This window comes from Phyllosticta citriasiana, assembly GCF_038021145.1.
Source record: "Phyllosticta citriasiana strain CBS 120426 chromosome Unknown IWZ02scaffold_21, whole genome shotgun sequence".
Classification (NCBI taxonomy): domain Eukaryota; kingdom Fungi; phylum Ascomycota; class Dothideomycetes; order Botryosphaeriales; family Phyllostictaceae; genus Phyllosticta; species Phyllosticta citriasiana.
In genome coordinates, this window is record NW_027117298.1 from 527,887 (window position 1) to 548,578 (window position 20,692).

At 55.6% G+C, this 20,692-nt stretch overlaps 7 protein-coding genes across 7 annotated transcripts; 4 read left to right on the forward strand and 3 right to left on the reverse strand.

Annotated features, from left to right (window-relative positions):
• The first annotated feature begins 116 nt into the window (after nucleotides 1-116).
• Nucleotides 117-1,970, forward strand: IWZ02DRAFT_155827 (uncharacterized protein). Its single transcript, XM_066761992.1, has one exon. The coding sequence runs from the start codon at nucleotides 328-330 to the stop codon at nucleotides 1,837-1,839; it is 1,512 nt and encodes a 503-aa protein (XP_066617888.1). The 5' UTR covers nucleotides 117-327; the 3' UTR covers nucleotides 1,840-1,970.
• Nucleotides 1,971-3,758: 1,788 nt separating this feature from the next.
• On the reverse strand, nucleotides 3,759-7,411 carry IWZ02DRAFT_472500 (uncharacterized protein; the record flags this gene model as incomplete). Its single annotated transcript, XM_066768955.1, has 9 exons — nucleotides 3,759-3,890; nucleotides 3,919-4,072; nucleotides 4,093-4,305; nucleotides 4,346-4,414; nucleotides 4,437-4,520; nucleotides 4,669-4,774; nucleotides 4,820-6,325; nucleotides 6,403-6,765; nucleotides 6,991-7,411. 9 exons carry the CDS (start codon nucleotides 7,409-7,411, stop codon nucleotides 3,759-3,761), a joined length of 3,048 nt encoding a protein of 1,015 aa, XP_066617889.1.
• A 1,670-nt stretch (nucleotides 7,412-9,081) lies between these two features.
• On the reverse strand, nucleotides 9,082-10,565 carry IWZ02DRAFT_437712 (cytosine deaminase protein-like protein; the record flags this gene model as incomplete). The annotated part of the gene is made up of 2 exons (XM_066766652.1): nucleotides 9,082-9,207; nucleotides 9,357-10,565. The coding sequence occupies 2 exons, from the start codon at nucleotides 10,563-10,565 to the stop codon at nucleotides 9,082-9,084; spliced, it is 1,335 nt and encodes a 444-aa protein (XP_066617890.1).
• A 377-nt stretch (nucleotides 10,566-10,942) lies between these two features.
• Nucleotides 10,943-12,743, forward strand: IWZ02DRAFT_472502 (SWI-SNF complex subunit; the record flags this gene model as incomplete). Its single annotated transcript, XM_066768956.1, has 7 exons — nucleotides 10,943-11,004; nucleotides 11,065-11,335; nucleotides 11,371-11,526; nucleotides 11,571-12,047; nucleotides 12,179-12,478; nucleotides 12,514-12,533; nucleotides 12,722-12,743. 7 exons carry the CDS (start codon nucleotides 10,943-10,945, stop codon nucleotides 12,741-12,743), a joined length of 1,308 nt encoding a protein of 435 aa, XP_066617891.1.
• Nucleotides 12,744-13,997: 1,254 nt separating this feature from the next.
• Nucleotides 13,998-16,049, reverse strand: IWZ02DRAFT_513131 (ARF GTPase activator; the record flags this gene model as incomplete). Its single annotated transcript, XM_066770572.1, has 7 exons — nucleotides 13,998-14,267; nucleotides 14,411-14,722; nucleotides 14,775-15,207; nucleotides 15,236-15,504; nucleotides 15,554-15,737; nucleotides 15,790-15,925; nucleotides 15,981-16,049. The coding sequence occupies 7 exons, from the start codon at nucleotides 16,047-16,049 to the stop codon at nucleotides 14,240-14,242; spliced, it is 1,431 nt and encodes a 476-aa protein (XP_066617892.1). The 3' UTR covers nucleotides 13,998-14,239.
• Nucleotides 16,050-16,692: 643 nt separating this feature from the next.
• Nucleotides 16,693-17,752, forward strand: IWZ02DRAFT_495137 (uncharacterized protein; the record flags this gene model as incomplete). The annotated part of the gene is made up of 2 exons (XM_066770107.1): nucleotides 16,693-17,058; nucleotides 17,306-17,752. 2 exons carry the CDS (start codon nucleotides 16,693-16,695, stop codon nucleotides 17,750-17,752), a joined length of 813 nt encoding a protein of 270 aa, XP_066617893.1.
• A 1,129-nt stretch (nucleotides 17,753-18,881) lies between these two features.
• IWZ02DRAFT_513137 (uncharacterized protein) lies at nucleotides 18,882-20,692 on the forward strand. Its single transcript, XM_066770573.1, has 3 exons — nucleotides 18,882-19,745; nucleotides 19,772-20,246; nucleotides 20,294-20,692. Exons 1-3 carry the CDS (start codon nucleotides 19,376-19,378, stop codon nucleotides 20,466-20,468), a joined length of 1,020 nt encoding a protein of 339 aa, XP_066617894.1. The 5' UTR covers nucleotides 18,882-19,375; the 3' UTR covers nucleotides 20,469-20,692.

Sequence of the window (20,692 nt, forward strand, 5' to 3'; positions counted from 1 at the left end):
CGACAGTCGCTCCTTTTCATACGTCTCTTTCATCTACATCTCTTCGTATTTCCTAGATTTTCTTTTTCTTCACAGTCCGAAAATGCCCATCTCCTGTCAATCCAATACTTTTGCCACGATTCTGTTCCCCCGGCACTCGGGCAAAATGCGATCTCATCTCGAATCCAAGAATGCTAAGACACCCGGGTTGCGCAACGCAAGGCTGGCAAGTGCCTCAAGTTCTGGCTGGCCCGTACAAAATCGCGTGTGACCCCCGCTACTGTCTCTTTTTTTCCCTGACATTTGTCTTCATGGTGGTTTGACTCGCCCTGGCCCCCTTGAGCCAAAATGACTTTTCTTCAAACGACTCCCCAAACACGTCCCCTGGCTGCATTAGCCGCGCCTACTCCAGGGTACCCAATGAGGGACGGTCGGGACTACGAATCGAGGGCATTTGCCCGCCGCAGCAGCTGCCGGTCGTCGAGAAATCGCTGTCCCCTCATAGTGATTGGCACATGCGCCCTGCTCCTGCTGCTCTACCCGCTCTTTAGATTTTCAGAAGTCCCCGACATTCGAGAATACCGCGTGTACCGCTACTGGCAAAAGGGACAGCTGGCCGACGAATCTTCCAGGATCCAGCCCATCCTCGGCAACTCTTCAAATCCCCTGCAGCTATACTACCCTCCGCTCGGAGATGACTTTCGTCCCCATGTGGCGCCTTACAACCACGCACCTGAAGAACGACCTCGAACGCCTCTGCTGATCCCGTTTACCCGCAACAATGACATGCTCAGGCAAGCGGTGCTTGGATACATTGCCGCAGGCTGGCCCCGCGAAGACATTGTAATTGTTGACAATGGCGGCTCCATGGATGCCTCGAGCTCCGGAATACTTTCCCGCAACAACCCCTTCTTCGTGGACTACGAGCTGTACCGCAAGCGATACGGAGTGGCAATCCTGCAGACGCCAACTTTGCTCAACTTTGCACAGCTGCAAAACTTTTTCCTCCGCCTGGCCATCTCCCAAGGCTGGCCGTACTTTTTCTGGAGCCACATGGACGTGGGCATCATCGGCGACGAAGCGACCTCACCCTACAAATCGTTTTACGAAAGGTGCTCGACGTGCTGGACCAATCGACGGCGCCGCACCCGAACCACAACATCACCTTGGTCGATCCAGCTCAACGAACGCGGGCAACCATGGGCAACTGGGCCATCAAATTCTTCCAGTTCGACAACCTGGCGCTGGTCAACGTCGACGCGTGGCGCACCATTGGGCAGTGGGACACGTTTCGTGCCGTACTACAACACCGACTGCGACGCGTACGCGCGCGTGCTTTTCCACGGCTACACAAAGGACGACGTCAGCGCAGGCCACATCTTCGACGTGGCGGACGAGCTCAGCGAAGACCTGGACGAGATCGAAGGCCAAGCTCTTTCCCGCATCGCAACTCACGCTCAACGAATCGTCGGCCGCGCTACAGCTTGCCCAATACCGCGCCGAGGGTGGCCGCCCTGGCAAACGAAACCTTCATCGCGCCCCGAGCAGGCCGTGTACAGTCCGGGCCAATACCTCCTCAACGACCCAGACATGCGGCCCAACAGCGCGCGGTTCCAGCGCCTCTTCAACGACTTTGCCGCCATGCAGACCAAGAAGTACAGCACGGAGCGCAACAGCTGGCAGGACAAGCAGAAGGGCTGCAAGGGCGAGCCGTGGACGTACGACCCGCGCGGCTTCCAGCGCGCGTGGTGGGAGACGGCGGGCTACGGCCGCAACCTGTACACCAAGAAGTGGGGAACGCTCGATTGTCGGTTGGCCAATGTTAAGCTGGAGGATGAGGTGGGCGAGCGAGTATCCTGAGTTGCATCCGAAGCCGGCGGTCTTCGTCGTCGTCGTCGTCGGCGGCGGCGGCGTTGTCTACTTCGACGACAACAGCATTTCTCGAGCAGCAGACGCTGACGGCAACGGCTCTCGAGGTCGCAACCCGCAACTGCCACTGCCATCGCCACCGTACCAACAGACTCTCAGCCCACCACCACTGGACCAGTCCTCCTCAGGGGACACCGCACAACTCGAGCTCGAGCGCGAGCGGCCTGCGCGTCTTGGCTGAAATGGCAAAGATCAAAGCGTTTGAGAAGGGAGCTCGAGTTGGCGGGCGGCACGCACCGTGATTGGGCTGTGGGGATGGATGAGGAGGAGGAGGAGGAGGAGGAGGCAGATGCCGTTGTGGGGAGCGACGGCGAGGAGGGAGACGAGCAGGGGCGAATAAGAGGATGATGGAGGAGGGTGAGGGTGTGGGAGGGAGGGGGAGTAGGAGTGAGGGAGGGAAGAGGATGGGGAAGAGGTGGGTTCAGCGCGCGTCGAGTTGGCAGTGGTATCTGGGGGTAATTCCTTGTAAGTGCTTGTAAGCGGTACAGTGTGGTGGCGTGTAATTGGATCAAGTTTGGGTGTATACATCGTCGTCGTCGTCGTCGTCGTCGTAGTCGTCTGTCTGTCTTTCTTCCCACCGCTTCTGCCGCTGCTTTTCTTTCCCTTCTTCACCTGCTTCACCCTCTTCACACATCAATCGATACCGGAAAAGGAATAAAACCAGATTCCCAAAGACTCACCAAACTCTCTCTTCGCTCCCTCTTCAATCCATCAATCAATCAATCAATCAATCCGCACGCCTCCAACCCCTGTCTCCAATCTCCACCTCTCCATCTCCACTCTCTTAGACACGCGCGTGACAATCATTGTGTGTATGCCTGGAACAAGGAAGACATCATGTGTCTATTCCTTGCTCAAGCGGAACGAAACATACGTAAACTGACCACTCCATATACCACGCACGCACGCACACACGCACGCGGACAGGTATATGCGTGCACTCGTCCCCTCCTCCATCTCCCTCTACCAACCGTGCCTGTGGCTGGTATCACTCGCCCACTTAGACAGCGCAAGAGAGATCATCACGACGATGCCCGCCCGGCTCGGTTGGTTCAGTTGCAAGTGAGCCGTCAACGAAACCTTGCTTCGACGCGTCAAGCAGTGGAAGGGAGTCGTTTTAGTGTGCCACACACACATACACACATACATACACACGTCTGATGCTCCAGGTGAATAAGGGTGCATGTGCGACGCGCGGTGCTTCCTTTCCTGCCTTTGCCTGCGCAGCAGTATGTATGGGAGCGAGTTTCCGAGCCCATCAACTGGTAAACCTCCGGGGTACATACTGTCTCAACCAGCCCATCCGTCCATCAATCCATCCACGGCAAGAGCAGAGAGCAGAAGAGCAGAAGAGGCAGAAGAGGTAGTAAGTAAAAGAAGCAGCAAAGCATCACTCACGAAGCATCAATCAAAGCCACTGCCACACTGCATCATCATCATCACCATCAAGTCGCATAGGAAGAAAGGAAAAAAATTAGAAAAAAAATTTGATAGGAGCATGGAGGTACGAGATAGTGTCTAGGTGCGGAGGCTAAGGTAAGGTAAAGTAGGTAGGTAGATAGTGATTGGTTGGTTGGTTGGTCTGGCAAAGGCGAACAAGACGCTGTTGGAAGAAAAAAAGGGAGCAAGAGAAGAAGAAGAAGAAGACGAAAAGGGAAACAAAGATCCCAAAGAACCGTAGACTACCTAGTGTAGCGTAGTCCGGCCGTGTCGTTCCCTTCCTCCGTGTTGTCCGTCCACCTGCCAAGGGAGATAAAAGCAAAGCCAACACCGGGAAATTTTCTCATCAAATATGCCGGCCAAGCCAGGAACCGAAAACGCTTGCTCACGCTTTCGCGGTCGCCCTAGTCTTATTTCAAACCAAAGCCCTCGCTCTCGACAACGGCACGCCACAGCATGCGCTCCAGCTTCTCTCTCGAGCGATACCGATACAGCAGCAGAGCATTAAAGCACGTGCGAGCGACAGGAAAGCGATCGCAGTCCTTCTCCGGCATAGACAATCTTGATGACGAGATTGGTAGCGCCGACGGCCGGGATGCGGTCCGAGCCCGTGATGAAGGAGAGGATGCGGCGCTGCGAGACGGGCGGCTGCGACGAGAAAAAGTCCCAGAACCAGGTGATAGGCGGGCACGACTGCGGCGGGAGGATAGGCGCTGGGTTTACGCTTTGAACAGTGACGGCGACGAGTGGTGGCCATTTGTCGGGGCGCCATTGGCTTGCTGCGAAGTGGGAGAAGGCGGGTCTTTCCAGCCGTCGTAGCTGGCGACAAGACGCAGACTCGCCACGTCGAGTGGTTCGTCGGAGCCGCGGACGAGCAGCTCGATTCTTCGGAGCGGAAGAGCGAAAGTGGCATTGCCGCCGCAGACAGTAAAGAAGCCACGGCGGAAAGGGGTCGAACTGGCGTGCCACAGCCGTGTCGAGCAGGTAGCGGACGTACAGGTCGACAAACTCTTGCCGATTGGCGTTGGTCACTGGAATGTTGGCACCGTTGGGACACAATGGGCTCCTGTCTCACTGCGCCACAATACTCCACCTCGGCGACAAAATCTCGACAAAACGTGCTCTCAACATCACCATCAAACTCGAGAAGCTGGCGCAAGCCTTGGGCCAAGCTTGGCCGGGAATTCGGCAAGGTCTTCCTGGGTGTAGTGAATCGTATTGCGGGAGGCTGGAACGACACCATTTTTGGTTGGCGCTGAGGAGAGGATTTCTTAAAGGCAAACGGCGGCAAGGCGACATCAAGAATTGGTGCTGTTATACAACGCAAGTCCCAAAACGGCACCGACGAGGAAGAATTGGTCCGACTTTTCAAACGAGTAAGGGTTAAAGTAGCAAAAGTGCGACTCTTCATCGTAGACGAACATGGCTGGAAAGAGTCAGCGTGATTCCAATGACCGCTCGGACAACATACCATGCATTGGGTCAAACAGTTCCCGAACCAATAGCAAGAACCATTCCTTCCTCAGCCCGCCAGCGTCGACGCCCTCCTCACCCATGAACTGCACGCGCAGCCCCTTTTTGATGTCTTCTGACCCGGCACCTACCACCTCGCTGATCCGGCGCAGGCTGTCGTCCACCAAGCACTCTCGCCTGACTTTGAGGTTGAAGAATTGCTCCAAATTCTTGTTGCTGAGTATGCTGTCGAAAAATGCTTCCCGAGCTTTATTTTCCATTTGTCTGCGAGCGTCGTGTTCCATGATGCGAATCTTTGCGCCAATAGAAAGAAAGAACGGATACTGGCAAAAGGAAAACCTTGCTCTGCGCGACTCCCATGCCTCAAAATCGGCAACGAGGTCATGGTAGTCGAGCAGGGTGTTGTAAAAGTCCGAGGTTGGCAGCAGCTGACCATGAGCCCTCGCGCGCTCCTTTGCAGCGAGGCCAGCACTGTGTACCGTCGATGCGTGGGCGGTGTGTATAAACGGCTCCGTCTTTCGATTGTGGTAGGTGTTGTTTGCAGCAAACAAAAGGGCCATGACCTTGGCCGCCGCTTTGAGTTGCCAGTCGTCACTGTACGGGGTATCCTTGCCGTCGTCCTTTGGTTTCGAGCTAGAGCCCAACAGCCCCAGGGCGGCGTGGAGTTGCGCTGATGTTGCACCGTGCGAATCGAATTCCGGGATCAGGCCTGCAGTCGGGTTTCCACTGTTGCTTCGTTTCCGGCCTTGCTGTCTGGTGAGACGGTAGGTCACAAAACGCCCGACTAGATCTACCGTCCGTCTAAAGTGATCTTCGGAAAATCTGGAGAACCACGTCGTGACGTAACGGTGGCAGTCATTGTCCATGTTTGCCAAAAGACCAAATATGCGCTTGATGACGCCCGCATGCTGGCCCTGTTCGCGGCTACTCGAAGACCCGGACGCGTCAACGGGAGGCTTGCCCGGGGATGGTGGAACATGAGGGGGAAATTTGTTTGGGTTAGAGCCTTGTCGGGGACGATTCTCGGGAGGTGGCCTAAGAGAAGCTCTCCTGGGCTTGGCACCACCACCTATGCTGTTTCCATGAAGGAGCGGATTCTCAAGAATGATGAGCAAGAATCGCGCATCTTCCAAATTCCGTAATGGACGGTGAGGACGTTTCAGTGTGAGCTCGGAGACCTTGAGCAGCGTTCGCTGCACAAGCATCCTTGCTTCGCGGATTTCATCGTCGGCTTCTTGATACAGACTTTCGGGGAAGTCCAAATCGGGCATCTCGTCAAGCTTTTGTTTCCATGAAACTCCAGCTTGCAACACTAAGTCGTACCAATGGCGAAGCTCGTCCCAGTTGATGAGGGGAGATCGATGAGAGACCAGCTCTTTCGCGTCTCCGACGGATTTGCCTCGGACTGGGAGTTGTTGCTTCGGAGGGTCATGTTCAGCGTGCCCGGCCCACCATGCTCCATTTTCACCAATGTCTCCGAGCATCAGCATTTTGGGATCAGACTCTGTCAAAAAGTCGGCGCCGGCGTTATTCTTGAAATGGGCCTCGAGTCAATAGGCAACTTGGGAACTGCTCCCTCACTGCGTGTCCTGGGCTGGGGCCGCTGTCTTCCAATCAAAAAGCCGGAATTTAGCGTTTCAAACGTTCCGAAGCTGTCTATCAAGTAGTCCTGAAGAGGCCTGAAGATCGACTTGATGACATCTTGACGACGCTTCTCAGCAGCTTCGGCGGGAGTCAGGGGCGGTGCGCGCTCAGGTGGCCGCGGGCCTACAACAGCAAGAGGGTCTCTAGGTGACCCTGGACCTCTTCGGACGGGGGAATGATGGAGCCGGAGTTGACCAGGTGGTGGGGGCAGCCGTTTCGGCGGGGGACCTCCGGAAGTTCGTGGTCTCTGAGTAGGTTTGGGAACGAGTGTTGGTTGCGAGGGCAGATACTCTCGCAGGCCTAGTGTTGGTGGTGGTGGTAGTGGTGGTCCTCCGTTTACTGCGGGCCGCCGGGGAGGTCCGCCGTTGCGATCTTCTGCGTTTGTTGGCGGCGATACCGCAATCATTGGTTTCGACCCGCTGTTAGCTCGTCTCCTGATTGATATGGGCGGAGGTCGTGTGTCTCCGGGCCGGCCACGTTCAGCGCCACCATTGTGTTCGGTGCTGCTGGAACTTTCTTGACTACTTCTTGCCTGAGTCTCCAGCTTGGTGTGCAAATATGAAACGAGACACCGATCGACAATGAGCCTTGTCCTAGGCACCGAGAGAGGAGCGGGATCGTAAGGTTTCCCTGTAGAGGTTTCTTTGCGCACTGGAACCAAGTCGTTGATCATGAGACAGGCCGAACAGCGAAATGTTCGAAGGCCAGCAGGATATTTGACTTTGGAATCGCAAGTCATGCAGGTACGGACGTCCTCTTGGACCTTGGGCCCGGGGCCTTTCCAGGTGGGCGAGTTATCATAGCCGTTTAATGCCAGATATTTGTCTTCTTCGGGAGAGCTGCAGTCGGGGTTCAGAGTGGGACCATTCTTTCGCTTTGAGCTGAAGAGGGAAGGAAACGGGTGGCTGGCGGAACGGCTATGCTGCTTGCTGCCCCACGAAGGCATCGGGAGGGCATGGAGGAGGATGTGTGGAGTGGGTCGGGAGGAGAAGAATACGCGCTGTTGGCGAGAATGTCAGCGATGGACGGTGGTGAGAGGAGGAGGAATTCTGGGAAGCCGAGCTGGAGTAGGGAGCTTGTGAGATTTTGCGAGCGCGTGCCATACCTTCTGGGAGAGATGGCGTATTGGGCGGCGGCTTCTGGCTGACGGGGGCTTTGCGGGGGGGGGGGGGGGGGGGGTGCTCCTGCTTGTGGAGGAGGCGATGTAGGTAGCGTTGACGGTGGAATGCGGTCGGGGATTCTTGGAGAGGATAAGGAGAGAAAGTCGGACGGGCTGTTTGGCGGACAGAGCAGGGTCGTAGCGGGCGGGATGGAGCGTTTCAAAGAGTCGACCTTGTGAGGTTTCCGGGCGGCGCAGGGTTACGGTAAGTGACGCTGCAGGTACCGTGACGTGAGGGTCCGGGGGACGGGAGCCAGAGATTGCGTTCTAGCGCTCCCGCGGCTGACAGGCCCAGCTCAGTCCAGGTCCAGGCACAAGCACAGGCACAGGCATGGACATAGGCATAGGCACCATACAGGCGAAACACGAGGACAAGAGGTGGTGATGCTGAGGTGAGGTGAGGTGAGGCGAGGCGAAGAGAAGCGGGAGCGGCAAAGAAAGCAAAAGCCAAAGGCACAAACACAAGTACTACAAGGGTCTTGACTGGACTTGGGCGTGTAGGGTAAGCTTGGGCTGCCCCATACGCTCCCGGCCTGAAGAGGCAGCGTAAGGTTACGACTAGACGGTGCCGTGGTTTCCAGTGTTTCTTTTTTTTCTTTTTTTTCTTTCTTTTTTTTCTTTAAAAAAAAAAAAAAAAAGCCGGATCTAGCATCAATCCAATCCAGTCCAGTCCATAAGTGAATACCTTACCTTTAGCACGCGCAGATCCGGGACAAAGCGAGCCACTGTGGCTGCTCCACCACCCCGGCGACGCCACAGCTGCCCCATCTCCCGCGTCTCCTGACACCATAATTGTCGTCGTCGCAATCCTCAAAATAGGTCAATATGTATCTCCTTCTCCCTCAACTTCCTCATCCCAAAATGCCAACCGCTCGCTCTCCGAGCACGTCAGCCCACACAGCCCACGCCAAACATGCAGACCCACCCACACGCCCGTCCACATTTCAATGCCCTCCTCATCGCCTATCATTTCTGCACAGCCCGCGTGTCGACTCCTCTAAAACCTCTTTTGTTTCTCTGGGCAAGCCGCCCGACCAGCCTTGTCCAAACCAACACCCCGTCTCGACTTCGTAGATGCAATGCCTCCCCACACTGCAAAACAAGGCAAACGTCCCAAGGTAGCCAAGACTCCTACCTCGAGTCCTGCATTGCTGAATAAGAATAAGCGAGCACCAACCCTACTTCTTGTCTCTAACCATGGCAGTGCATCACAATTTCCTTTTTTGTCTTCATTGAACCATGGTCGCGACCATTTTCTTGATGCAACCGTACAAACGTCGGCTCCATTATCTCGTTGCAGTCTGTCAACCACCTGTTGCGGGGCAAGGGTCTGCCGCTACTGACGGATGCGCGTTGGACTCGACATATGGCCATTTTGTCACGAGGATCCAGTTGAACTGCTTTTCCATGGCTATTTCTAGTGCCATCACGGCACCAACGGGTATCACCACCGCCGGCTAGCCTAGCCTAGCAGAACCGCTCAGCTGGTCGTGATGTGACCACCCTTTACCGTTTTCCGTACTGCCGGTGGGTCGTACACCACCTCGGCCAGGCGCTTCCTGCACCTCCACTCCGGCCCCGCGCTGTCAAGAAGCACAAAGTCGGCCGGATCCCCTCTGCCACTTCAATTCCGGCAGCCGCTAAGCCTATGGCTGCCTTGGCTCTGTTGGAAACGCATCCCTTTCAACCGTCAGAGTGGATGGTGAAAGCACGGCAAAAATGTTCCACTTACGTATAGTATCTCGGCGCCAGTCCTTGTCCCCGTCTGGTACACGCCAATGCCCAGGCTTGCAATGGCCAGAGGATCACAGCTGCCCTGAGGCGTGAATGCATTACCAACATTGTTGACTGAAATCGCTGCTTGGAGCTTGTGCTCCTGGATCAGCTTTGGCACGTTGAGCGTGCCTCGAACATTTTCATCGCTTCTCATCATGAAGAGATCGCTTGTTGGCAATCCTACAAAAGACACGGATAGGTCGCCAATAGCCTCCCTCAGTCTCGACCACTCTCCGTCGTTAAAATGCGTGAGACGCGTGCAGTGGCCTAGCGTAATCATCCTGCCCTTTTCTTCCACCCATCTTTTCATCTTTAACGTCTCGAGTGCCTCCCATACAAAAGGCTCCTTGGCTCTGTCCAGATGGTAGTCCATGTGCAGATCTAGAAACTTGCCATGCTCCAATGCAAGTGATGCAATCCACTCCACGTTTCGCTGCATGCTCTTCTGCTTGCTCTCAACGTATGGTGTACTCCCTACCACGTCTACGCCATTTCTCACAACTGCTTCGGACATCAAATGTCTGATGGTCTCGCCCGCATCAGGCCCAGAAAATAGAGGAAGTTGAGCAAAGACGCAAATCTGTACATCGCACCGGGTTTCAAACTCTTGCTTCAGCCGGAGTCCCGCATCGAGGCACTTAAAGCCGACATCGGCATCGACTTCGACAAACGCCCGCATGGCCGTGACACCATATTGAATGCTCTCCTCGATTAATTGGCGCCCTCGTCTTAGGAGATCGTCTTCCTCGAAGCGCGCCTTGGCCTTTTGCGTCAATGCTAAAGCCTCCGCAAAGTCACCCTGCTCGATCTCCAAATCGGCAAACTTGGGATCCTGCAAGAGGAAGCACTTGTCCAAGTGAATGTGCGCATGGCACAAGGATGGAGCAAGCAGGCAGCCCGACGCGTCCAAGACGCCGGGCAAATGAGAGAGCCGGGGTCCACGTGGATCGTGAGCTTCGATGGAGGCTACGCGGCCGTCTGAGATGAGAAGGTCCCAGAGGTCTGAGATGGGTCTGCCTGGGAGTCGCGCGGCCATGATGCGTGCGACTGAGTTTTTGACCGGGGATGCGGCCGATTGAGCGGCAGCGGCGTCTCGTCCGAACTGGACCTTTGCCATCTCGGCGTCCAGGTCTATGCCCATTGCGGCGAGGTAGGCGCCGGCCATGGTGACTGATGGGGGGTGTTGGGGTCGCGGTGTCGAGGACGTTGCGAGAGGCGGCAGGGCAGAGAGCGAGGACCAAAGAGTGTCACAATGGAAGCGAGCCAGCCGAGAGAACCAGAGACGCATCACTCGAGAAGATCAATTCAGACAGACCATAGATCGGGCAGTTTGGCGCGCGGCGGTGGAGTTGTTGTCTCCAGCTACCCCGCCTCCTTTCTCTTAGCGAATAAAAAAGCATGCCAGCCAGCCTCTGCCAGTGGCCCAGTGCCCTTCCTTGTCTGAACGCGTCTCTCACTCGCAGCTTCATTGCTACCTTACCTTAACCTTCGCTCCATCAACAGCACCCCATCGCAGTTGCTGCGCGGACGCGAACAGTCATTATGCAGGCCCAGTATCGGAACTACCCGCCGCAGGCGACGCTCAGCGAGCGTCACAGCACGCAGTACCTCGTCGTCCTGGTCCAGGTAAGGTCGCGCTAGCCGAAGCAACCACTCGCGCGCAGCCCAACAACTCGTCCTCTGTCCGCAAACACTCTCGCTCAAACCATGATCAAACACGCTGACCTGGCCATGATGATGCGCCGCAATCCAGGTCCATCGCCGCCCCCCGCCGCCATGAATCCGCACCAGCTGCAGGCCCAACACCAGGCCGAGCTGCAGAAGCGCGAGCTGCTCAAGCGCCAGTCGCGCAAGCCCACCGACAAGAACCTGCCCGATGGCGTCGAAGATATGGTCATTGGCGACGGCGTCGCCCAGTACAAGGCCCTGCGCGATGTCGAGCGCAAGATCGATGCGCCATGATGCGCAAGCGCCTCGACATCAACGACTTCATGTCCCGGAACATGACGTGCTACAAGACGATGCGCATATGGATCAGCAACACGGCCGAGAACCAGCCCTGGCAGCAAGGCACCATGGACGCCGACGCGTTCGACTTTAACACTGAGAACCAGGCCACATATCGCGTCACCATCTCGGCACGGCTGCTGGACGACGGCACGACGCCGAGGCCAAGAAGGGCGGCAGTGCCAGCGAGCAAAAGGACCCAGACGCCATGGAAGAGGACAACAACGAGGCTGCGAAGAATGTCCCCAAGAAGAAGAGTGCCGCCCAGCGCACCAAGTTCTCGCACTTTTTCAAGCAAATCACCATCGACTACGACCGGTCGCCTGCGCTACAGCCGGACGGCTTCTCGCACATTGAGTGGAAGAAACCTGAGAACAATGCCGCAGCGGGCGCCAACAGCGATTTCGATCTCCTCGTCTTTGAGCGCAAGGCTGATGAGAACATCAACGTGACCATCAACCTGTATCGCGACGAGGTGCCGGAGCGCTTCCTGTTGAGCCGGCCGCTCGCCGAGCTGCTTGGTACCGAGGAGGAGGATCGCGGAGGCGTGCTTATGGGCATCTGGACCTACGTCAAGGCAAACAACCTGCAGTCCGAAGAAGATAGCCGCAAGATTCGTTGTGACGCCGAGCTGAAGGCGGTATGTTCATCATCCTTTTCATCCAGTCCAACAAGCTAACACGCGCTAGATCTTCAACGGCCGCGACTTTGTCATGTTCCCCGACATTCCTCGCGACATCCTGCCACCTATCACCGCTGCCACCCTACCAGCTGCCCTACACGATCCGCGTCGACAAGGCGTACATCAGCCCGCCCGCACCAGGCAAGCCCTCTGCGCCTACCGTATACGACGTGCTCGTGCCGCTCGAAGACCCACTGCGCACGGCCATGTCGAACCTGACAGCGCCCATGTCAACACTTACGCAGATCGCACAGCTCGACGACCAGCTCGCCCATCTGGTGCAGGCGATGCACCACAGCAAAGCTAAGCACGCCTTCTTCACCAGCTTCGCCGCGGACCCGGTTGCCTTTGTCAAGCGCTGGACGTCGTCGCAGCAGCGCGATCTCGAGGTAATCTCGGCGAGGCGACGCGCGGCGGCGGCGAGGACATTGCATCTGACGAGTGGCGCGGGGCGGCAAGGAGGGCGTCTGGGGCAGCGACAAGGCGAATGAGGGTGTCGCATTTGGCTCGCCAAGAATAAGCATTAGTCGTGCCGACAAATGTATCAAAAGGCGGAGAAGAGGGAAAGAAGGGAGCAACAGCGCCAAACTGCGAATAACGATTTAGATGGCGAGCATGAAATCATAGAAGAGGAGGAGTGGAGAGACGGTGTGAAAATGGAGCAGCGCTGTCTCACACGAGATGGACGAAACAAGCTGCTGCGGGAAGAAGAAAACGAGAGGCTGAAAAAAGCCACAGACGCGCAGCCGCAGCAGCAGCAGCAACAGCAACAGCGTCCGCGCGCCGCCGACGAGCGCCGAGGGTGTCGTTTGTTGAGGTTTCTTCGTCGTCGTCGTCATTGTCATCGTTGTCGTTGTCGTTGGATGAGGAGGATGAAGATGATGATAACGACAAGAGCCTCCTCCTCCTCACCTTTCTCCCAATGCTGTTGCTGGCGTCAATAGCAGTACCGCCGCTCCTCCCGTCCCTGCCTCTACATCTCCTACATCTCTTCCATATCCTCCACCACGCACATCTCTACATCAGCATCGCAAACGCAAACGCGACGTCAACGTCCGCGTGCCGTCAAGCGCAGCAGGGGGTTTTATGCCGAGTCGTCGTCGTCGTCGTCGTCGTCGTCGTCGACGTCGACGGGCTCGAGCAAAGATGCGGATGCGGATGCGGATGCAGAGTATGTTTATGAGGATGGTGATGAGGTTGTGTAGATGGACGGACGCGTCTTCCCCTCTCTCTTCTCTTTCTGCACTTGAATCATTTACCGCATGAAGTTCAATCACGGCACGGCGTTTTTACAACGGATTAGGTTGGGTTGGTTTGAGGATGGGAAGGAAGGGGGGTAAAATGGAGTGGCGTTGGTTCGATGGTTATTGAATTTTATTCTCAATTCATATTCCCATCTCATTCTCAGTGGTGCTTGAAATCATGTGTTTTTCGTTTCCCTTCCCCTCCATTTATCTATCCATCCATCTACTACATGTAGTCTGCCTGTCTGTAGGCATTGTGGACAGGTAAGTAGACAGACACTGAAAGTAATGAAAAAAAAAAAAAAAAAGAAAGAGAAAAAGCCCACATTCTCACCGCCATCCTGCCTCCCTCAGTCCTTCTTTCCCTTTTCCCCCTTCCCTTTCATCTTTCAAAGTCTCAATTCTGACACAACATAACATGTAACATTACCCTTCTGCGATGAAATGAATCGATTTGATTTGGTTTGATTTTGTTGGATTTTGGTATGTTGTAATGTACATTCATCTGACCGATCAAAGATCAGATCGAATCGATTGTATTGATATTGCGTTGCCAAGTTCTGGAGAAAGAAGAAGAGAGGGAGAAAAGGGGAGGGGGGGGTCGGGGTTGGAACAAAAACTCTCGCTCGAGCACGCACCCGAAACAACAGTTACGACGACGAATTCTGGAGAGAGAAGCGAGAAGAAGAGCGCGGGGGCAAAGACGATCAAGAAAAAGGAGAAAGGTATGGGCGTGTGTCTGTCTACTGCCTTGCGTTCATGTCACGCCTCATCTCTTTTTGCGCTGACGCTCTCAACTACGTACATCTCAAGGCCGTAGTGAGAGGCAGACAAGACGCAAACAGACAGACAGACCCCAGCAGCAGCGCATCCATCCGACACAAAACGCTCTTCACCTACTTATCTCTAGCTGTTCAGGTAGTTTCGGATGGCACTGCAGACCCAACGTCAGGACGTCAGTTGGCCATGTAAAAGGCTAACACTCAGCTCGCGAATTCGCACAAAATCGGAAAAGGCCCGGCAAAACTCCCACTCACACAGAGATAGAAAGCACGGGGGCAGGAGGATAAAACTCACCTTGCAATCTCGGTCGCTCCCTCGCCGAGCAGGTTGGTCAGGTTGTCCAGGTCGTCGCCCGCCGTGATGCCGAACCGCCGCACAAAGTCCTTGGCCGCCGTCTCCAGGTCGCCGTAGTCCTCGGGCGGCTCGTCGTCCTCGGGCCGCCCAAAGTAGGCGTTGCTCGAGATGGACGTCGCCCCCTCGAAGCCCTGCAGCCGCGTTTTGGCCTCGTTTTGCGCCGACGGGTCGAATTGCCCGCGCCCGAAGAAACTCGTCCGACCGAAATGCCTTTTGCGTGCCAAACTTTTCGCGGTGCGAAGCGCTCCGTGTCTGTTGATTGCGTGTCCAGTGACGAGTCTTGTGGATTTGGGAATCGACTTACCGTCTTCCGCGGCTCTGCTCGTTGAGCCACAAACCGCCCATCTTTTTCGGCGCTGGAGCGAGCCGGCCTTTTTTGCGCCCACCTGTCCAAAGCCCAGTCGCTGAACGCCCATTCCCAAGCGCTCCACGTCCTTGCTGCTCCTGTCCCTTGCCCGAGGAGCCGAGTCCAGAGCGGGCCGGGCTTATCGGCGTCGGGCTGGCAATCTCCTCATTCTTCTTTGCCTTGGCTGCTGCCGCAGCGGCCTCCTCTGCCGCGACGCGCTCCGCCTCCTCGTCGTAGCCCAACTTTTTGATGCGCTCTTCCTCCTCCTTGGCCTTGCGCTCGGCGGCTTCAAAGTCTAGAGCATCTCCACCCGGCGTAATCTTTTTGGCTCCCAGGCCCTTCTTCTTGGCTCCCAGAATGTTGGTTTTGCGGGGCGCTCCGGTGGCGGTGCCTGTTTTGCGAATGGCAGCGGCCGGGACCGCACGAGGCGCCGCGGGGCTTGTCATCCGATGCAGCGGAAAGGGGCGATTTGGGGCGCGAGCCGTTGCCATTGGCGGGAGCGTTGAGGAAGGGCGAGCCGCTGCGAGAGCCAGAGGCCGGAGTGCCAGTGCGCGAGGGCGGGTTGCTGGGTCGCTTGATGGTGGGCTTGTCCCACGAAGAAAAAAAGTCGTCATCGTCGTTGACGGGGGTGTTTGAGCCAGAGGTTTCCGGGTCGGGAATGTCGGTTATGACGACTTCGTTGGGGTATCTAGCCATGTCAGAAATGTAGCGCGAGAGGGATGTTGTGGACAGCATACTGCTTCTTGTCCTGCGCCACTCTCCTGCCCAATTCTTCCTTGTACTTGGTTGCGGCGTTGGACATGTATTTAATTTTGGGGTCCTTGCTGTTGAGAGCTGCGGTGCCGCCGTGCGTCTGAAAGTACTTGGTTGCAGACTCATTGCCACCGACCTTCATGAGGCGGAGCTGATCCCATTGCCAAACTGTGCCATGTGTCAGTTTGATCCCTTATCCACTTGATGTCGTGTGTCGTACTATCCAAGTTGGTGGAGCGCACAAAGGAGATGTGGACTCCAAGGTTGCGGTGGTTGGCCGAGCAGTCGAGGCAAAGGTAGATTCCAAATGGTACCGAGGACCAAGTGGGATTCTTAGCACCGCAGTCGAAGCATACCTGCAGCGGGCGTTAGAGGGCAAGGCCAAACGTGGTGGGGAGGACAGGGGCGGACCTTATTTGCGGGCTTCGTCTTGAGCTTGTCGAAGATTTTCTGCGACTCAGCCTTGGTAGCCTGGGCCATGATGGACAGGCAATGGTCGCAGAGACGGTGGAGAGGGTCGGGTGGGGGAGAGGCTGTAATGGCAGGCGGTTGATGATGGTGGATTTGCGATTCGCGGCGGAGGCCAGCGCGCCCTTGTCGCTTTCTGAAGCCGCAAAGTGGCAGCAACACAATCGCACGTGACACGAGGGATTCCCTCTTACGTTGCCTCTCCACGCTGACCTCCTTGCTTCATTGATCCAAACCTTTGCATGGGAATCTAGCCAACAGTCCCCTCCATGCGACGCGATTCGAGGGTTCAGCTCTAGCCGCTTTGCCAGCACCGGCTAGAGCAGCTCATAGGGCGAGAACACGGCGCTTGCGTCAATCTGCATCAAGCTTTCTTTCTATTTTATTCTCCTCTGTTGTCCGGTTCTGTTCTATCTTCTCAATTCTCTTCATTTGGCAGCCACTCGCAGCATGTGGCAGTGTAAAATGCTGAAGAAATGCTCACCTCATCTGGCCAAAACGATGTGGATGAAGAAGAGCGTTGAGAGCCATCTGGCTGGCAACATAATTATACTCACAGAAACTCTTTCCTGGTTTATTCTCAATTCTTGGTTCCTGGGGACTCACTTCCACCCTTGCTGTCACTGAGCGAAAGTTACAAATGCATGCTCGAACGATGGTTGTTCTCGAGGATGTAAAAGTCGTTGCCAGTAGCCGCATAGTGCACAGACCATACACGAACGACCTTGCCGTCCAGGGAGTATCACTTTTTATCAACACCATATACAACATGGCCTCCCTGCCTGCGCGGCGGTCCAGTTTGGTAAAGGCCATTGGCCATCCGCCATTGATCTACACCACCAGCATTCGGACAGATAATGAAGGCCCATGTCACGCGCATGTTGTGCAAGACGGACTCAAAGCCGGCTTTAGAGCCATCGACGCCAGCAACAGCAAAAAGCTGCCGTCAAATGAAGAGCATGTCGGCAATGGCATTAGGGATGCGCTCAAAACGCAAGGCCTGAAGCGAGAGCAAATTTTCGTATGGCACCGATAAGAAATTTTTGAAAGAGCATGGAAAACTAAGACGACTACCTCCAAGGTGCACAGCAGCGTGCTCCTGGCCGCGCTACGAGCTATGGAGCCATCATTGACGCCCGAATCCATCCAGCAGCACGTCACGCGTCGTCAATCGACGCTCTACAACCTGCGGCACGCGGAAGGGCGACGACGACGCCGCAGCATCACCGTCGCTCATATGTCGACTGCATGCTGCTCGACTACACCAGGTACGCGCCCCGAGACGGTCGGCCCGCCCGAAACCTACGACGCTTGGATCCGCGCCGCTGGAGGCTCTGGAGAGCTACGTGCCGCAGCAGATCCGGCAGCTGGGCGTGCGCAACTTCGGCCTGCTCAAGCGGCTCGGCGTGCTGCATCGCAACGCGCGCGTCAAGCCCGCCGTCGCGCAGTGCGCCCTGTTTCCAAAGAACCAGTGGGAGCTGCCGCTGCGCATGTTTTGCGTGCGCAACGACGTCGTGTTCCAGGCCGAAGGCGTCTTGGCGCCGAAGAATCAGAATCTAATTGTGTCGACGCCGGTCGCGCTGTTGAGCGAGTTTGCGCAGGTCTCGAAGGCGGGTGCGTTGTTGGCGTTGTTCGTGGCCATGGAGGTGCCTATACTTAGTGATCAGGGCGTCGTTGATGACGAGGCATCGGGAGGAGGTGCTCAAGGTTGGTGAGTGGGCCAAGGAGAAGGAGGATAGTTGGACGACGCTCTTCGATGATTTTGTTCACCTTATCCGGATCTAAATGGGAGAAGGTGGGAGCGAGTTATGAAGCCAGTGGGATCAAAGGATATTTATAACCAAGCACATTTGGGGCATACTGAAATCAGCCACAGGTATCCAGCAAGGAAGTGCAAAGCATCTGGATTCTCACCGACATCTACTTCTTTCACATCACGCCACCTCTTCCTTTCCCTATTTTGACTCTCTTGCGTTTGTCTCGCGCTTATGGCAACACGTCATCTTGCAACCCGTCGTTGTTCAAATCGGAGAACCTCAACGCTTCAAACCATTGCTGTACTGGCACTGGCATGCCATCAACCTCGAACCTCTCCTTGCCCTTTCGCTACCTTCGCGACCAGATTACGTAGAAACTCGCCATCAAACCAGGAAATGCGCACCTCGACGCCTTCCGGCAAGATGGCACACGCCCTGTCCATCTTAGTTGCCTGTCGAAGATGGCAATCTCGCCAATCAGATAACATCTGGACGGAGCGCAGGTGCGGAGAGTGAGAATAGACATGTTTGGCGGCGTCAAGGGCAGCAAAGGAGATCAATTTCCATGTAATTTCAAGAAGTAATGGTTGATAAACAATTGACAGCAATCTCCATGAAGCGAATCCGAGATGCCAACCGTGGATCCCACTGAAGCCAAGGCATAAAATAATCGAGCTTCTTGTGGTCATGCATGCTTTTGGAGACGCGAAACAAATGCTATCTTGCAACACCAGGATTCGTTTAGACACAAACAGCAGAGGATGAACAGCATGCTTGGTTCCGCTCAGATTATCTCCTCGTCGTTTTTGGACGTATGAAAATCCCCGATACGGGAAAATCATATCCAGAAGTTCGGTTGGGAGACGTTCAAAATCTTGGATCTCTGGATCCCTGACGAGGTTCTGTTTGATGAATCTTTTGTGGTTTTCCGAAACCAGGTCGAAAGGGGGGATTGTCAAGGGAATGGACCATTGTTGCGGTTTTCAAGCTGGCGGATGCCGTAGGGAGACGGCTGTCCCGGAACTGGATTAAGCGCGAAGAGAAATTGCTGTGTTGATCACTCGATTGAGGTCGATGAGAGCAAGAGCGAACAAATTATTGCTGGGTGTTGACGCTGGGGTAACGAAGCTGGAGACGAGTTCCAAGTCGCAGGCGAAAAAGAAAGAGGTTCGGTAGTCGCGTTCGTCTGATCGACGAGAATTCCATCACGACTGCTCAGTTACACACGGAGACACGCAGCTATGGCGCGTTTCCGGCGAGAGGGACAAGTCGAGTGGTTCACGGACGAAGGTTGAGTCAATGGCAACGAATTTTGACTTCGGTTGTGAGTGATGGACGAGTCCGCCTATGACGCACGCGAGTCGTGGCTGCTGCCTCGGCGCGCCTTTTGGTCATTCCGATTGCTCCCCCACGCTATCCGATCTCCTTCATCATCATTCATCACTCTGACATTCGCTACCATTTGCTGCTCGCTCACGACGCTGTGCCTTTCCCTCGACAGCGTCTGGACGGTGCAGCTCCCATTCTTATCATCTGCCACTACCCTGAATCGTCCAGCGGCATCCTGCCACTTGTCGCAACATGGGCATTTACGATGAAGTCCCGGACATTTACAGGTCCTCGGACGATGCTGTCGAGGCTTCCATTGACGTCGAGGCTTGGACAGAGGAGGCGACGCGCGCCATGGCCTCGGTCAACATTTCCGCGGCGCCTCAATCAACTATCCGTGGTACCTCTGTGACGCTGGATATTCCTCTGGACGACCACGTTCTTCCCCGGCCCGAGCCTACTGAACCTACGGCAGCCAAGTTTGTGCGCTCGGGCTATCCTAGTCGTAAAGAGCCGCTTCGTCGTGACAGCTTGAAGCGTCGCGAAGCGCTTCTCAAAGGCAAGGAGGGAAGTCGCCAGAGGCGTCGCTGGAGAATGGTGCGCGCAGACGAAACCTTGACTAGTTCTGAGCTTGGCTAAGGCAATGAGCAGACCGTCTTTTGAACAACCCACACGCGCAGCCTCCTCTTCCGAGTGACTGGGAAATCCGTCCCACGTATCCTGTCCACTCCGTCCCCTATTATTTGGCTCCTCTGTGGGACGCGCAGCTTGCGCCAAAGTCTCTGAGCAAGAATCAAAAGGCCAATAAACCAGCAGTGAGCAAGGAGGAAGAGGATGCTGCAAAGGCGCTGAAGCAGCTGCGGGAGCGGCTCCGGCAAAAGCGTGCCGCCAAGCATCTTCTCGAAGACATTGAACAAGAGGTGCGCAAGTTTATTGAGAACTGGGAAGAAAAGGAGAGGCGCGACGAGCAAGACGGCCTTGCCGATCTCGATTCCGATGACGAAGAGATTGTGTTTGTTGGGCGGAACGGCCAAATGAATGACATGCGGGCAGCCGAGCAAGAGCTGCGGCGCGACAAGATGGTGTTTGATAGTCTTGTAGGTGACCGCAGCGGCGCTTTTGGGTGAGTTGTTTATGATTGTTGTCAAATTGTGTCTAACAGCCTGGCAGGCGGTGGTTGGTTCATTCGATCGCGACCTATTACAATTTGGACACTTGGTCCATTACAACTGGCAATCCGGCCAAACGAGAAGCATACATTGCCATCAAGCAGGGCAAGCTGAAATCAGGTCACCAGGCCAGGGCGCGGCGCCCTCTGCCGCAGCCTTTGTGGAGCATGGTTTGAAACGACATAGAGTTATAGATGCTTGTAGCAACAGGTTTGGTTTGGCAGTGATTTGCTCACTGGTTTTGTGTTGATAGGACCGCCTAGAAGATCGTCGGCTTGCTGGATATAGCCGCAGGCGGTTTGCTAGACTGTTGGGCGTTCAAGCAGCTTAAGGCAGCAGCACAGAGCCTCAGGTACATAAGGTGTTACCCTCTGCATATGCTTACATTTTTCGTTCACTG